This window comes from Somniosus microcephalus, chromosome 10 (assembly GCF_052327205.1).
Source record: "Somniosus microcephalus isolate GS21.2 chromosome 10, FLI_Smic_1.0, whole genome shotgun sequence".
NCBI classification, from domain to species: Eukaryota; Metazoa; Chordata; class Chondrichthyes; order Squaliformes; family Somniosidae; genus Somniosus; species Somniosus microcephalus.
The window spans coordinates 198,973,807-198,987,165 of record NC_140996.1 but is presented as its reverse complement, the minus strand read 5'-3'; the positions used below and the strand labels follow the sequence as shown (position 1 = coordinate 198,987,165).

General features: G+C 43.0%; 1 protein-coding gene across 2 annotated transcripts; it reads left to right on the top strand.

The window, feature by feature from the left end:
• Positions 1-254: 254 nt before the first annotated feature.
• Positions 255-12,726, top strand: alg11 (ALG11 alpha-1,2-mannosyltransferase). Of its 2 annotated transcripts, XM_085999437.1 has the most exons (5): positions 255-695; positions 3,315-3,488; positions 8,949-9,182; positions 10,073-11,001; positions 12,293-12,726. In XM_085999437.1, exons 3-5 carry the CDS (start codon positions 8,962-8,964, stop codon positions 12,568-12,570), a joined length of 1,428 nt encoding a protein of 475 aa, XP_085855563.1. In that variant the 5' UTR covers positions 255-695; positions 3,315-3,488; positions 8,949-8,961; the 3' UTR covers positions 12,571-12,726. The 2 variants fall into 2 exon arrangements, with proteins under 2 accessions (XP_085855563.1, XP_085855562.1); XM_085999436.1 differs by lacking the exon at positions 3,315-3,488.
• Positions 12,727-13,359: the final 633 nt, after the last annotated feature.

Sequence of the window (13,359 nt, the reverse complement as noted above, 5' to 3'; positions counted from 1 at the left end):
TGGCCCTGGAGATGCAGCACGCGGTGTCCGCCGGCACGCTTGAGTACTTCCGCGACCGGTGGGCGCCGTGGAGACTGGAGTGCGTCATCGATTTGGATAACACAATTTTAATTTGATTTGTTAAGGTTCATTTAAAATGTGATTAATTTACAGACAATTTGTTTTTGGTCCAATCAGAAGGGTACACCCAATTACAATACTTAGTTCCCGAGGTTTTATAAACAAAGCAGTGCCACACTCCGACTGTCCTAAACTCTAAAACATTTGCAAAATCAGAAACGACAACAGAACCGGGTTGCGGGACTGCAACAGCGCGGCGCCGCAGGGGGGCAGCGCATTCCACTCGCCTGTCACTCACCCACATCTGCCCCGGGCGGCTCCTGTTGGAATCGAAGGAGCGTGACGCCATCACGTCGCCCATGTTGAGCATGACGTCAACAGCTGGAAAAGAACGTTTTAAAAAAAACGGTTGCTAGGCGATCGCCTAACTTTTTTTTTCTTTTTGTTTAAAACAATGATTTTATGGGTTTTTTAATTGTAGAATCAATATATGTATAAATCCGGACAAGCAAGTTAAAAAAAATCCGCACCCAGCAGTTGGCAGATGCGAGAGCAGTCGGTTCCGGGGTTGAAGGTCAGCGCGCTGCGGTGTCGGAGATGGCCGCCGGTGGCTGGTGTCTGTGCGGCTTTCTGAGGTGAGCAAAGCGAAGCCCGTCTGTTCATCGGGTGGCAGCAGCCTGCCTGCGCGGGCCCGTGGAGCTGCTCTGCGTACTGAGGGCGCGCACATATTTTGGCTGTAAACTGTGCTCTCCCTCTCTGTCATTCTGTCAGATCAGGATATTGGATTACAACAGAAAGCGTTGTTCAAAAAGCACCAAGATGGGAGAGTTGGGGTATTTTCGAGGGATGAGCTTCGATGGGACGAATCATAGAAATTTACAGTACAGAATAAGGCCATTCGGCCCACCGTGCCCGTGCTGGTCGACAAAGAGCTATCCACTCTAATCCCACTTTCCAGCTCTTAGACATAGAAGATAGGAGCAGGAGTAGGCCAGTCAGCCCCTCGAGCCTGCTCCACCATAGCTGATCATCCAAATTCAGTACCCTGTCCCTGTTTTCTCCCCATACCCCTTGATCTCTTTAGCCTTAAGAAATATATCCAACTCCTTCTTGAATATATTTAATGTATGTATTGGCCTCTACTGCCTTCTGTGGTAGAGAGTTACACAGGTTCACTACTCTCTGGGTGAAGAAATTCCTCCTCATTTCTGTCCTAATTGGCCTACCCCTTATCCTTAGACTGTGACCCCTGGTTCTGGACTCCCCGACCATCGGGAACATCCTTCCTGCATCTAGTCTGTCCAGTCCTGTCAGAATTTGGTCCGTAGTCTTGTAGGTTACCGCACTTCAAGTGCGGTAACCTACAAGACTACGGACCAAGTGCGTATCCAAATACTTTTTAAATGTGATGAGGGTCTCTGCCTCTACCACCCTTTCAGGCAGTGAGTTCCAGACCCCCACCACCCTCTGGTTGAAAAATTTCCCCTCTAAACCTCCAAGCAATTACTTTAAATCTATGCTCCCTGATTATCGACCCACCTGCTAAGGGAAATAGGTCCTTCCTATCCACTCTATCTAGGCCCCCTCATCATTTTATACACCTCAATTAGGTCTCCCCTCAGCCTCCTCTGTTCCAAAGAATACAACCCCAGCCTATTCAATCTTTCCTCATAGCTAAAATTCTCCAGTCCTGGCAACATCCTCGTAAATCTCCTCTGCACCCCCTCTGTCTTGTTTTGCACACATTGTACAAAAATAATAACTTGCAGGACAATGGAGTATTACAGTTTAACTCTTTTATTAAGCATTAGGTCTGATGATCTTACTCATATCGGCACCGTGGGGAAAAAGCCTGGCATTAGGACCCCTAGCCTGGGTCTTCAAAACAATAGTAGTCCTTACAGATGCCTGCAGGCCAATGATAATTCACTATGCAAATGTTACACCCTCTAGTGCAATCACATCTTTCCTGTAATGTGGTGACCAGAACTGTACGCTGTACTCTAGCTGCGGCCTAACTAGTGTTTTATACAGTTCAAGCATAACCTCCCTGCTCTTATATTCTATGCCTCGGCTAATAAAGGCAGGTATCCCATATGCCTTCTTAACCGCCTTATCTACCTGTCCTGCTACCTTCAGGCATCTGTGGACATGCACCCCAAGGCCCCTCTGATCTTCTGCACTTAAAAAAAAAATGTTTATGGGACGTGGGTGTCGCTGGCAAGGCCATCATTGCCCATCCCAAATTGCTCTTGAGAAGGTGGTGGTGAGCCACCTTCTTGAACTGCTGCAGTCCGTGTGGTGAAGGTACTCCCACAGTGCTGTTAGGTAGGGAGTTCCAGGATTTTGACCTGGTGATGATGACGAATCAGCAATATACTTCTAAGTCAGGATGGTGTGTGACTTGGAGGTGGTGGTGTTCCCATGCACCTGCTGCCCTTGTCCTTCTAGGTGGAAGAGGTCGCGGGTTTAGGAGTTGCTGCTGAAGAAGCCTTGGCGAGTTGCTACAGTGCATCTTGTAGATGGTACACACTGCAGTCACGGTACGCCGGTGGTGGAGGGAGTGCCAATCAAGCAGGCTGCTTTGTCCTGGATGGTGTCGAGCTTCTTGAGTATTGTTGGAGCTGCACTCATCCAGGCAAGTGGAGAGTATTCCATCACACTCCTTACTTGTGCCTTGTAGATGGTGGAAAGGCTTTGGGGAGTCAGGAGGAGAGACAATCGCCGCAGAATACCTAGCCTCTGACCTGCTCTTGTTGCCACAGTATTTATGTGGCTGGTCCAGTTAAGTTTCTGGTCAATGGTGGCCCTCAGGATGTTGATGGTGGGGGATTTGGTGATGGTAATGCCATTGAATGTGATGGGGCGGTGGTTAGACTCTCGCTTGTTAGAGATAGTCATTGCCTGGCAGTTCTGTGGCATGAATGTTACCTGCCACTTATCAGCCCAAGCCTGAATGTCATCCAGGTCTTGTTGCATGCGGGCATGGACTGCTTCATCATCTGAGGAGTTGTGAATGGCACTGAACACTGTGCAGTCATCAGCGAACATCCTGATTTCTGACCTTATGTTGGAGGGAAGGTCATTGATGAAGCAGCTGAAAATGGTTGGGCCTAGGACACTGCCCTGAGGAACTCCTGCAGTGATGTCTTGGGATTGTGATGATTGATCTTCAACCACCACAAACCTCTTCTTTGTGCTAGGTATGACTCCAGCCAGTGGAGCGTTTTCCCCCTGATTCCCATTGCCTTCAGTTTTACTAGGGCTCCTTGATGCCACAATTGGTCAAATGCTGCCTTGATGTCAAGTGCAGTCTCTCTCACCTCACCTCTGGAATTCAGCTCCATGTTTGGACCAAGGCTGTAATGAGGTCGGGAGCCGAGTGGTCATGGTGGAACCCAAACTGGGCATCAGTGAGCAGGTTATTGGTGAGTAAATGCTGCTTGATAGCACTGTCGATGACACCTTCCATCACTTTGCTGATGATTGAGAGTAGTCCTACCATTTACAGTGTATTCCCTTGTCTTGTTAGCCCTCCCCAAATGCATTACTTTACACTTCTCCAGATTGAATTCCATTTGCCACTGTTCTGCCCACCTGACCAGTCCATTGATATCTTCCTGCAGTCTGCAACTTTCTTCTTCATTATCAACTACACGGCCAATTTTTGTATCATCTGCAAACGTCTTAATCATACTTCCTACATTCAAGTCCAGTACTGAGCCCTGCAGAACCCCACTGGAAACAGCCTTCCAGTCACAAAAACAGCCATCGGCCATTACCTTTTGTTTCCTGCCTCTGAGCCAATTTTGGATCCAACTTGCCACTTTGCCTTGGATCCCATGGGCTTTTACTTTTGTGACCAGTCTGCCATGATGGACCTTATCAAAAGCCTTGCTAAAGCCCATATAGACTACATCAAACGCACTACCCTCATCAACCCTCCGTGTTACCTTCTCAAAAAATTCAATCAAGTTAGTCAGACACGAACCTCCCTTAACAAATCCATGCTGACTGTCCCTGTTTAATCCGTGTCTTTCTAAATGAAGATTTATACTGTCCCTCAGAATTTTTTCAAATAATTATCCCACCACCGAGATTAAGCTGACTGGCCTGTAATTACTCAGTCTATCCCTTTCTCCCTTTTTAAACAAAGGTACCACATTAGCAGTCCTCCAGTCCTCTGGCACCACACCTGTAGCCAGAGAGGATTGGAAAATGATGGTCAGAGCCTCTGCTATTTCCTCTCTTACTTCTCTTAACAGTCTGGGATACATTTCATGCAGGCCTGGGGATTTATCCACTTTCAAAGATGCTAAGCCCCTTAATACTTCCTCTTTCACTATGCAATGTTTGCATCGTCCCTCTCTTTTGTAAAAACGGACGCAAAGTATTCATTAAGAACCATACCCATGTCTTCTGCTTCCACACACAGGTTATTATGGTTCCTAATAGGCCCTACTCTTACTTTAGTTATCCTCTTGTTCTTAATGTATTTATAAAACATCTTTGGGTTTTCCTTTGATGTTACAGTACTTGCCAATATTTTTTCATGCCCTTTGCTTTCCTAATTTCCTTTTTACTTTCACCCCTGCACTTTCTATACTCCTCTAGGCTTTTTGCAGTGTTGAGCCCTCGGTATCTGTCATAAGCTTCCCTTTTTTTCTTTATCCTACCCTGTATGCCCCTTGACGTCCAGGGAGCTCTAGATTTGTTAGTCCCACCCTTTTTCTTTAAGGGACCATGCTTGCTCTGAACCCTCACTATCTCTTCCTTGAATGTCTCCCACTGCTCTGACACTGATACACCTTCAAGTTTCTGTCTCCAGTCCACTTTGGCTAAATCACCTCTCAGCTTCGTAAAATTATGTTTTCCCTAATTGATAACTTTTCTTCCTAGTCTGTCCTTATCCTTTTCCATAACTACCCTAAATCTAACTGAATTATGAATGGTCTTTCTCCTTTTGACTTGTCTTGCTGTACACGCACCTATCGCCAAGATTTCTGAGGCTCACATAGCTCTATATATTGAAACGGCTTTCCAGTTTACTGCTCTTGTAAGTGTCATTAATATTTCTCTGATGTTGACAGTTCTAAATGTTGAGTGTGAGTTTTATAATCAAAGAGTACACCTGGCGCATCTCCTGAATATTGATTTAAAATTTTGCACTGGTTTGATGTTTAGAATTTAAAAGTTAAATTTTGCTCCTATTGTTTCTATCTGTTCACAATCTGTGTCACTTGCTGCTCATAGACATTGCTTCTAAAATTGCCCCCAATGTTGAGAGTCTTGAGAAGCATTCTACGTGATCAAATTGCACAGTTTCAGACTATGCAAAGTTTATCGGAAATAAGATTGTCAGTATCTTAGGGCCTAGGTGGCTGAAGGGAACTTTCAGCTATGGCCTAAAACAGGCGATAGCGGATCATCCGCCCATTATACACCCCGCCTGAATTTCCTTTCCATTGACTTCAATGAAAGGAAAATTGGACGATTGTTCTGATATCACCTTGTTTTATGCCATCACCAAAGGTTAAAATTACTGTCCCCCTCTCTCTCGATGTTGTGCAATATTTCTTGCCTTGCTCTATTTTGACAATCAACATGGGGAGGTAGCATGCCTGCATGCTGGTCACATGTTCTGTTTCCATTCAAAATGAATCAGCACACTACTTTCCTCTGAATGTGATAATGATCTCTGAATTAGCTCGGTACTGTATGCAAGTCTACTTGAGTATATGTTTAACAAATATAATATGGAAATATTCAGGAAAGATAGGCAAAAAGGAAAGGGAGGTGGGGTAGCATTACTGGTTAAAGAAGGGATTAACACAATTGTAAGGAAGGATATTAGCTCTGATGATGTGGAATCTGTATGGGTAGAATTGAGGAATACCAAGGGGCAGAAAACGTTTGTGGGAGTGGTATATAGACCTCCAAACGGTAATGCGGAGGTTGGGGATGGCATTAAAAGGGAAATTAAAGAAGCGTGCAATAAGGGCACAGCAGTCATCATGGGTGACTTTAATCTACATATAGATTGGGCTAACCAAATTAGTAACAATACTGTGGAGAAGGAATTCCTGGAGTGTTTACGGGATGGTTTCCTGGACCAATATGTCGAGGAACCAACCAGAGATCAGGCCATCTTAGACTGGGTATTATGTAACGAGAAAGGATTAATTAGCAATCTTGTTGTACGAGGCCCCTTGGGTCGGAGCGATCATAATATGATCGAATTCTTCATTAAGATGGAGAATGAAGTAGTTGACTCAGAGACTAGGGTCCTAAATTTAAATAAAGGAAACTACGATGGTCTGAGGCGCGAGTTGGGTAGGATTGATTGGGGAATGTCACTCAAAGGGTTGACGGTGGATAGGCAATGGCAAACATTCAAAGACCGCATGGATGAACTACAGAATTTGTTCATCCCAGTTTGGCATAAAAATAAAACAAAAAAGGTGACTCAACCGTGGCTAACAAGGGAAATTAGGGATAGCATAAGATCCAAGGAGAGGACATATAAATTGGCCAGAAAAAGCAATAATCCTGAGGATTGGGAACAGTTTAGGATGCAACAAAGGAGGACAAAGGGATTAATTAAGAAGGGGAAAATAGAATATGAGAGTAAGCTTGCTGGGAACATAAAAACTGACTGTAAAAGCTTTTATAGATATGTGAAGAGAAAAAGATTGGTGAAGTCAAGCGTAGGTTCCTTGCAGTCAGAATCGGGAATTTATAATGGGGAACAAAGACATGGCAGACCAATTATAAATACATATTTTGGTTCTGTCTTCACAAAGGAGGAATCAAATAACCTCCCAGAGATGACGGGGAACATCGGGTCTGATGAAAGGGTGGAACTGAAAGAAATCAGTGTTTGTAGGGAAATGGTGTTAAGGAAATTGATGGGACTGAAGGCCGATAAATCCCCAGGGCCTGATAATCTACATCCTAGGATACTTAAGGAAGTGGCCCTAGAAATAGTAGATGCATTGCTGATCATCCAACATTCGATGGAATCTGGAACAGTACCCATGGATTGGAGGGTAGCTAATGTTACCCCACTATTCAAAAAAGGTGGTAGAGAGAAAATGGGGAATTACAGACCGGTAAGCCTGACATCGGTAGTGGGGAAAATGCTAGAGTTCATTATAAAAGATGTAATAGTGTAATAGCAGAGCACTTGGAAAACAGTGACAGGATCGGACAAAGTCAACATGGATTCACAAAAGATAAATCGTGCTTGACTAATCTACTGGAATTTTTTGAGGATGTAACTGGTAAAATAGATAAGGGAGAACCAGTGGATGTGGTGTATCTGGACTTTCAGAAGGCCTTCGATAAGGTTCCGCATAAGAGATTAGCGTGTAAAGTTAAGGCACATGGGATTGGTGGCAAGGTATTGACTTGGATAGAGAACTGGTTGGCAGACAGAAAGCAAAGAGTTGGAATAAACGGGTCTTTTTCCGAATGGCAGGCAGTGACTAGTGGGGTACCGCAGGGATCGGTCCTTGGACCCCAGCTATTCACAATATATATAAATGATCTGGACAAGGGAACTAGATGCAATATCTCCAAATTTGCAGACGACACAAAGCTGGGTGGGCGTGTGTGCTGTGAGGAGGATGTCAAGAAACTCCAGGATGATTTGGACATGTTGGGTGATTGGGCAGAAACATGGCAGATGCAATATAACGTGGATAAATGCGAGGTTATCCACTTTGGTGGCGAAAACAGGAAGGCAGATTATTACCTAAATGGCAATAGATTGGGAGAAGGGGAAGTGTAACGAGACCTTGGTGTCCTTGTGCACCAGTCGCTGAAGGTAAGCATGCAGGTGCAGCAGGCGGTTAAGAAGGCAAATGGTATGTTGGCCTTCGTAGCGAGAGGGTTTGAGTACAGGAACAAGGATGTCTTGCTGCAGTTGTACAGGGCCTTGGTGAGACCACATCTTGAGTATTGTGTGCAGTTTTGGTCGCCTTATCTGAGGAAGGATGTTCTTGCCATGGAGGGAGTTCAGCGAAGATTCACCAGGCTGATACCTGGGATGGCAGGAATGACGTATGAGGAGAGATTGGGTCGATTGGACTTGTACTCGCTGGAGTTTAGAAGAATGAGAGGTGATCGCATTGAAACTTATAAAATTCTGACAGGACTGGACAGACTAGATGCAGGAAGGATGTTCCCGATGGTCGGGGAGTCCAGAACCAGGGGACACAGTCTAAGGATTAAGGGGTAGGCCATTTAGGACAGAAATGAGGAGGAATTTCTTCACCCAGAGAGTGGTGAACCTGTGGAACTCTCTACCACAGAAGGCGGTGGAGGCCAAATCATTAAATATATTCAAGAAGGAGTTGGATATATTTCTTAAGGCTAAAGGGATCAAGGGGTATAGGGAGAAAGCAGGGACCGGGTACTGAATTTGGATGATCGGCCATGATCGTATTGAATGGCGGAGCAGGCTCGAGGGGCCGAATGGCCTACTCCTGCTCCTATCTTCTATGTTTTCTATGTGTGAAAAGATAAATTGTTCCAGATTTTTAGGTGCTTTGGGCAGATTTGAGGAGATAGCACAGTGGCTGGACCACCGCCATGCCGCTGTGGGAGGTTGCTAGCCAAAAGGTCGCTAGCCAAAAGGTCAGCCATTTCCTATGTGAGAGAGTATGAAAAAAGAGGTCCAGTCACCCCAACATACTTCTGTTCATGTGGCTGTCTGCAGAGCAGCATTTATCTGAACAGGTATCCAAACTGGGAAAAGCTTACAAGCAGCGGTGGCAAGAAAAATCCAATTGTAATGTATAAATTTATATATACTGTATTTGCAATATATGTAATTCTATCCCTATAATGATTAGCTGTTGATAACCTGTTGTTCTTTCTGTTAGGTTTTTGTTTTCGATGATCATTCCTATGCTTTTCGTAACCGCTGGTTTATCATTCATCCTCATTGCTGTTTTGCTGTATATTCGATTCTGGATCTGTCCAAAGAAGAAGATATCACAGAGTCTGGGAAAAGATGGCAAGACGCCTCTCGTGGTGGCATTCTTTCACCCATACTGCAATGCCGGGGGTGGAGGAGAAAGGGTGTTATGGTGTGCAATAAGAGCGTTGCAGAAGAGGCGAGTCCCAATTTCTTCATTTGTCTAGTTGGCATTTTTGGTCATTTGCATCCAAAGGATAATATAGTTGTGGAATAATTTTAAATATATAGAATACTAAGTGAAATAGAAAAAATAATCCTGAGCACTATTTCAAGTCCAGTCATGACTGCAGAACGAAGGAGCAAACTGGTAAAAGGGCAAAGGCACAACAAAGCAATGCCTCATCCTTGTGTTCAAATCTCTCCCTGACCTTCCTCCTTCCTATCTGTGACCTCTTCCAGCTTTACATCCCTCCGAGGACTCTGCGTTCCTCCAATTCTGGCCTCCCATGAATCCCTTCACCGCGCCATTGGCGGCCGTGCCTTCTGTTGCCTAGGCCCTAAACTCTGGAATTCCCTCCCTAAACCTCTCCACCTCTCTTTCCTCCTTTTAAGAAGCTCCTTAAAACCTACCTCTTTGACCAAACTTGGTCACCTGTCCTAATGCCCCCTTTGGCTTGGTGTAAAAAAAAATTCTGATTATGCACCTGTGAAGCACCTTGGGACATTTTCCTACATTAAAGGTGCTATATAAATGCAAGTTGTTGTTGTTGTGCAAACATTTCCACAATGTAATCCACACTGGAGAAGTTTATACTGCAGCAAATATTTGCATCAATGTAAAGTTTGCAATCAGGTTTTGCAAATTTTTCTCTTTTTTTTGTAATTAAAATTGAGACAAATTTAAAATGCCTGATAGGATTACTACTGCAGTGATGGAATCACATCACCAATATTGTTAATGCATCCTTCTGTATATCAGAACTGTCAAGTATCCTGCAAAGCATTTTCCGTAACACTGCTACACATTTAAAGTCAAAGTCAGTGATTGTCCTGTTCTAAAAGATAACTTTTTTTTAAAATTCACAGTTATGAAGATATTATAATTGTCATTTATACTGGCGATCAAGATGCCACGGACCAAGAAATTCTTGATGGAGCTTACAGACGTTTTAACATCAAACTACCTCAACCTGTTCAGTTCATTTTCCTTAAAAAGCGCTATCTTGTGGAAGCTAGGCTTTATCCATATTTCACTCTGCTAGGTCAAAGTCTGGGGTCTGTTTTGTTTGGATGGGAGGCCCTTATGAAGTGTGTTCCTGATATCTTTATAGATTCCATGGGCTATGCATACACACTTCCTCTCTTCAAGTACTTGGGAGGCTGCCAAGTGGGTTGCTATGTTCACTATCCTACTATTAGCACAGACATGCTCTCTGTGGTGAGGGACAGGAATCCAAGGTTTAACAATGCAGCTTTTATATCTACAAATCCTATATTGAGCAATCTCAAACTTGTCTACTACTACATCTTTGCTTGGATGTATGGATTGGTTGGTTCTTGCAGTGACATTATAATGGTAAATTCCACATGGACTCTGAATCATATCCTTGCTCTTTGGAAAGCTGGTGACCGAACCCACATTGTCTGCCCACCTTGTGATGTACAGACGTTCTTGGATATTCCATTAGAAGATGACAGTAAAAAGACAGAACATTCCATTGTTTCAATTGGCCAGTTTCGGCCAGAGAAGGACCATTCTCTACAAATCAAAGCTTTCCGACAGTTCCTTCAGATGAAGAATGCTCAGCAGTTGGCAGTGAAGCTAATACTGATTGGAGGTTGCCGTAACGCAGATGACGAAGAGCGAGTATCTCGCCTAAAAGAACTGTGCGAGAATCTGGGAGTTAAAGAAAATGTTGAATTTAAGATTAACGTTTCATTTGAAGAACTCAAAAAATATCTATCTGAAGCCACTATTGGACTGCACACCATGTGGAATGAACATTTTGGTATAGGTGAGAATGCTATAATCATGTACATTTTACTTTAATATTGACTATATTTCAGGGATGGTTATTGCTAGATTAGTGTTCTCTTATTTTGACTTATAGGCCATTTTAAAGAACCTTACATACAAGTCTTGTGAAATTTAGTATTGTGCAACTCTGTACTTCAAATGCAGTTCTAAACAAACACGTTCGTCTTATTACTAATTATATAGCTATAATGCGATTCTTGGATGCATAACATTTTTTACAGTTATAGAATGTTTCTAGTTGGAGCAAATTAGCATGGTCCCTTGCTGTACATAAGTGTTAGCTGTAATATTCCATAATAGCGAACTGTCATCAGCTCTCCTTCCATGATTCAGGCCGATTGGCTCTCTTGCTCTCTCTGCTCTAATCGTGTTTGCACTCAATTTGGAAGGTAGCAAGCAATGAATTCCTAAAACAATTCCAGTATCTGGTTTCTGTTTACAGGTTGAGTTTGATCTAATTAATGATGCATCTGCTTAAAGGGAGTATTGGGTCAGGTGTTAATTCATTCCTGATGCACTGTACACTCAATAGGAACAATAGGCAAAGGAAATATTTTGTTGCCACTGGAACGTTTCCATTAAGAGGTATTTCGAGGTGTAGTAGCAGTACTTTTGTCTTTTAAGGCTTTATTGCCACAACCCAGCAAAGCCTCAACAATCCATTCAGTAGTAGCAACTGAGAGGAAAGAGATGTGGTCACAAAGGAGATTGAAATTTCAGTTGGGTGAAGGAAAATTGAGGCTACTAAATAAAGAATGAGGCCAGAATAGAGCCTCAGAATTTCGGCTTCAGAATCTTGTGGAGTGAATAGAGTTTTGGTACTTTTTTTACTAACTGCCTTGGTGGGCCTGACTAAGGCTAGGAACTCACTGTGCGCAAATCTGTATCCAGGCATCATTTAACGGCACACCATAAAGCTTCTGTACAAAGGGCGCCTAGCATCTTCCTGGAAAAAGTAGGGCAGTGGAGAGATAATTTTATTAGTCTACTGGACCAATACTTGATGGTTTTGAAATATTCAGATTGCCATTTTACAACAGGCTGTTTAGTGTTGCCAGTGTTACAGCATGGTTGTTCAATTTAAATGGAGCTCCTAATAAGTTTAAAGAAAAGTGTAGCTGCATTTTTATTTACAGAATAAGTTCATTGTACTTCAAACTGATATTTGCTGGAATATTTCCAGCAATGGTAACTATTGTGACTTACAATTCATGACTGGTGTATGCTCTATTATTGAACTATTTAATCATTCTGTACTTTTTTTGCAGGTGTGGTTGAATGCATGGCAGCAGGAACTATTATTCTGGCCCATAATTCAGGAGGCCCCAAGCTAGATATAGTTGTATCACATGATGGGGGTGAGACGGGTTTCCTGGCAGACAGCGAAGAAAGTTATGCTGACGCTGTGAATACCATTCTATCACTGTCGCCTGAAAAGAGGCTGGAGATTAGGAAGAATGCCCGCCAGTCTGTGAGCAGATTTTCTGACCAGGAGTTTGAAACATCATTTATATCTGCTGTGGAACTATTTTTTAGCACAAGATAATGTCATATGTAAATAAATGAAACAGTTCCCCACCCCCCTTTGGAAGAGGGAGGGGAAGTAAAATAGTGCACTGTAATGCCATGGTTTCTGTGTATTTGTAAATGTTACATTGTCTGTGTTGAAATATTTATATAATAAAGTAGCTTGTAAAACAAACTTGTACTTTGCTCTTATTTTGTATACAGGGAGAAAGAGAAAATAAATATGAAAAACCTATGTCTATGTTGACTTTCAGAACTTTAAAAACTTCTGTTAGCAACAGTAAATATATCCATAAGTGCAAATCTATTCAGATCAGATTTAAAGTTGTTCAGCGCAGGTTCAGGTTCCTTGTTTGCTGTTTCTCTATCCAGCAACACATCTGTGTGTCAGGAAGTATAAAGGAAAAAAACATGAATCACTGCTAGAATATTGATGAGCCGTAACTGGAAGATTAGTGTATTATTGTTAGATGAAGATGAGCAATAGCTGCTCAGTCACTCTCCTGCAAACTGATGTAATCCATGTCATTACACTGATTGGGGGCCAGCTAACTTCCCTGATAGGGAGAGAGAAGACTGGGGCAGTGATGTGGTCGTAGGCCTCTACGCCCCACTTACTGCCACTAGGTCACTCATGGAGGAAAATGCAGTCGGTAGTATACAAAATATTCTGGACATTTCCAAAAATAATATATTTAGCTGTTCAGACCTCTGTGTCCACACAGGTGTTTTCCAGTAGGGGTCAAAAGGTTTAGAAATGTTTGTACAAATATTGTTAAGTTTGAAGAGCAGCATCAATTAGAACTGC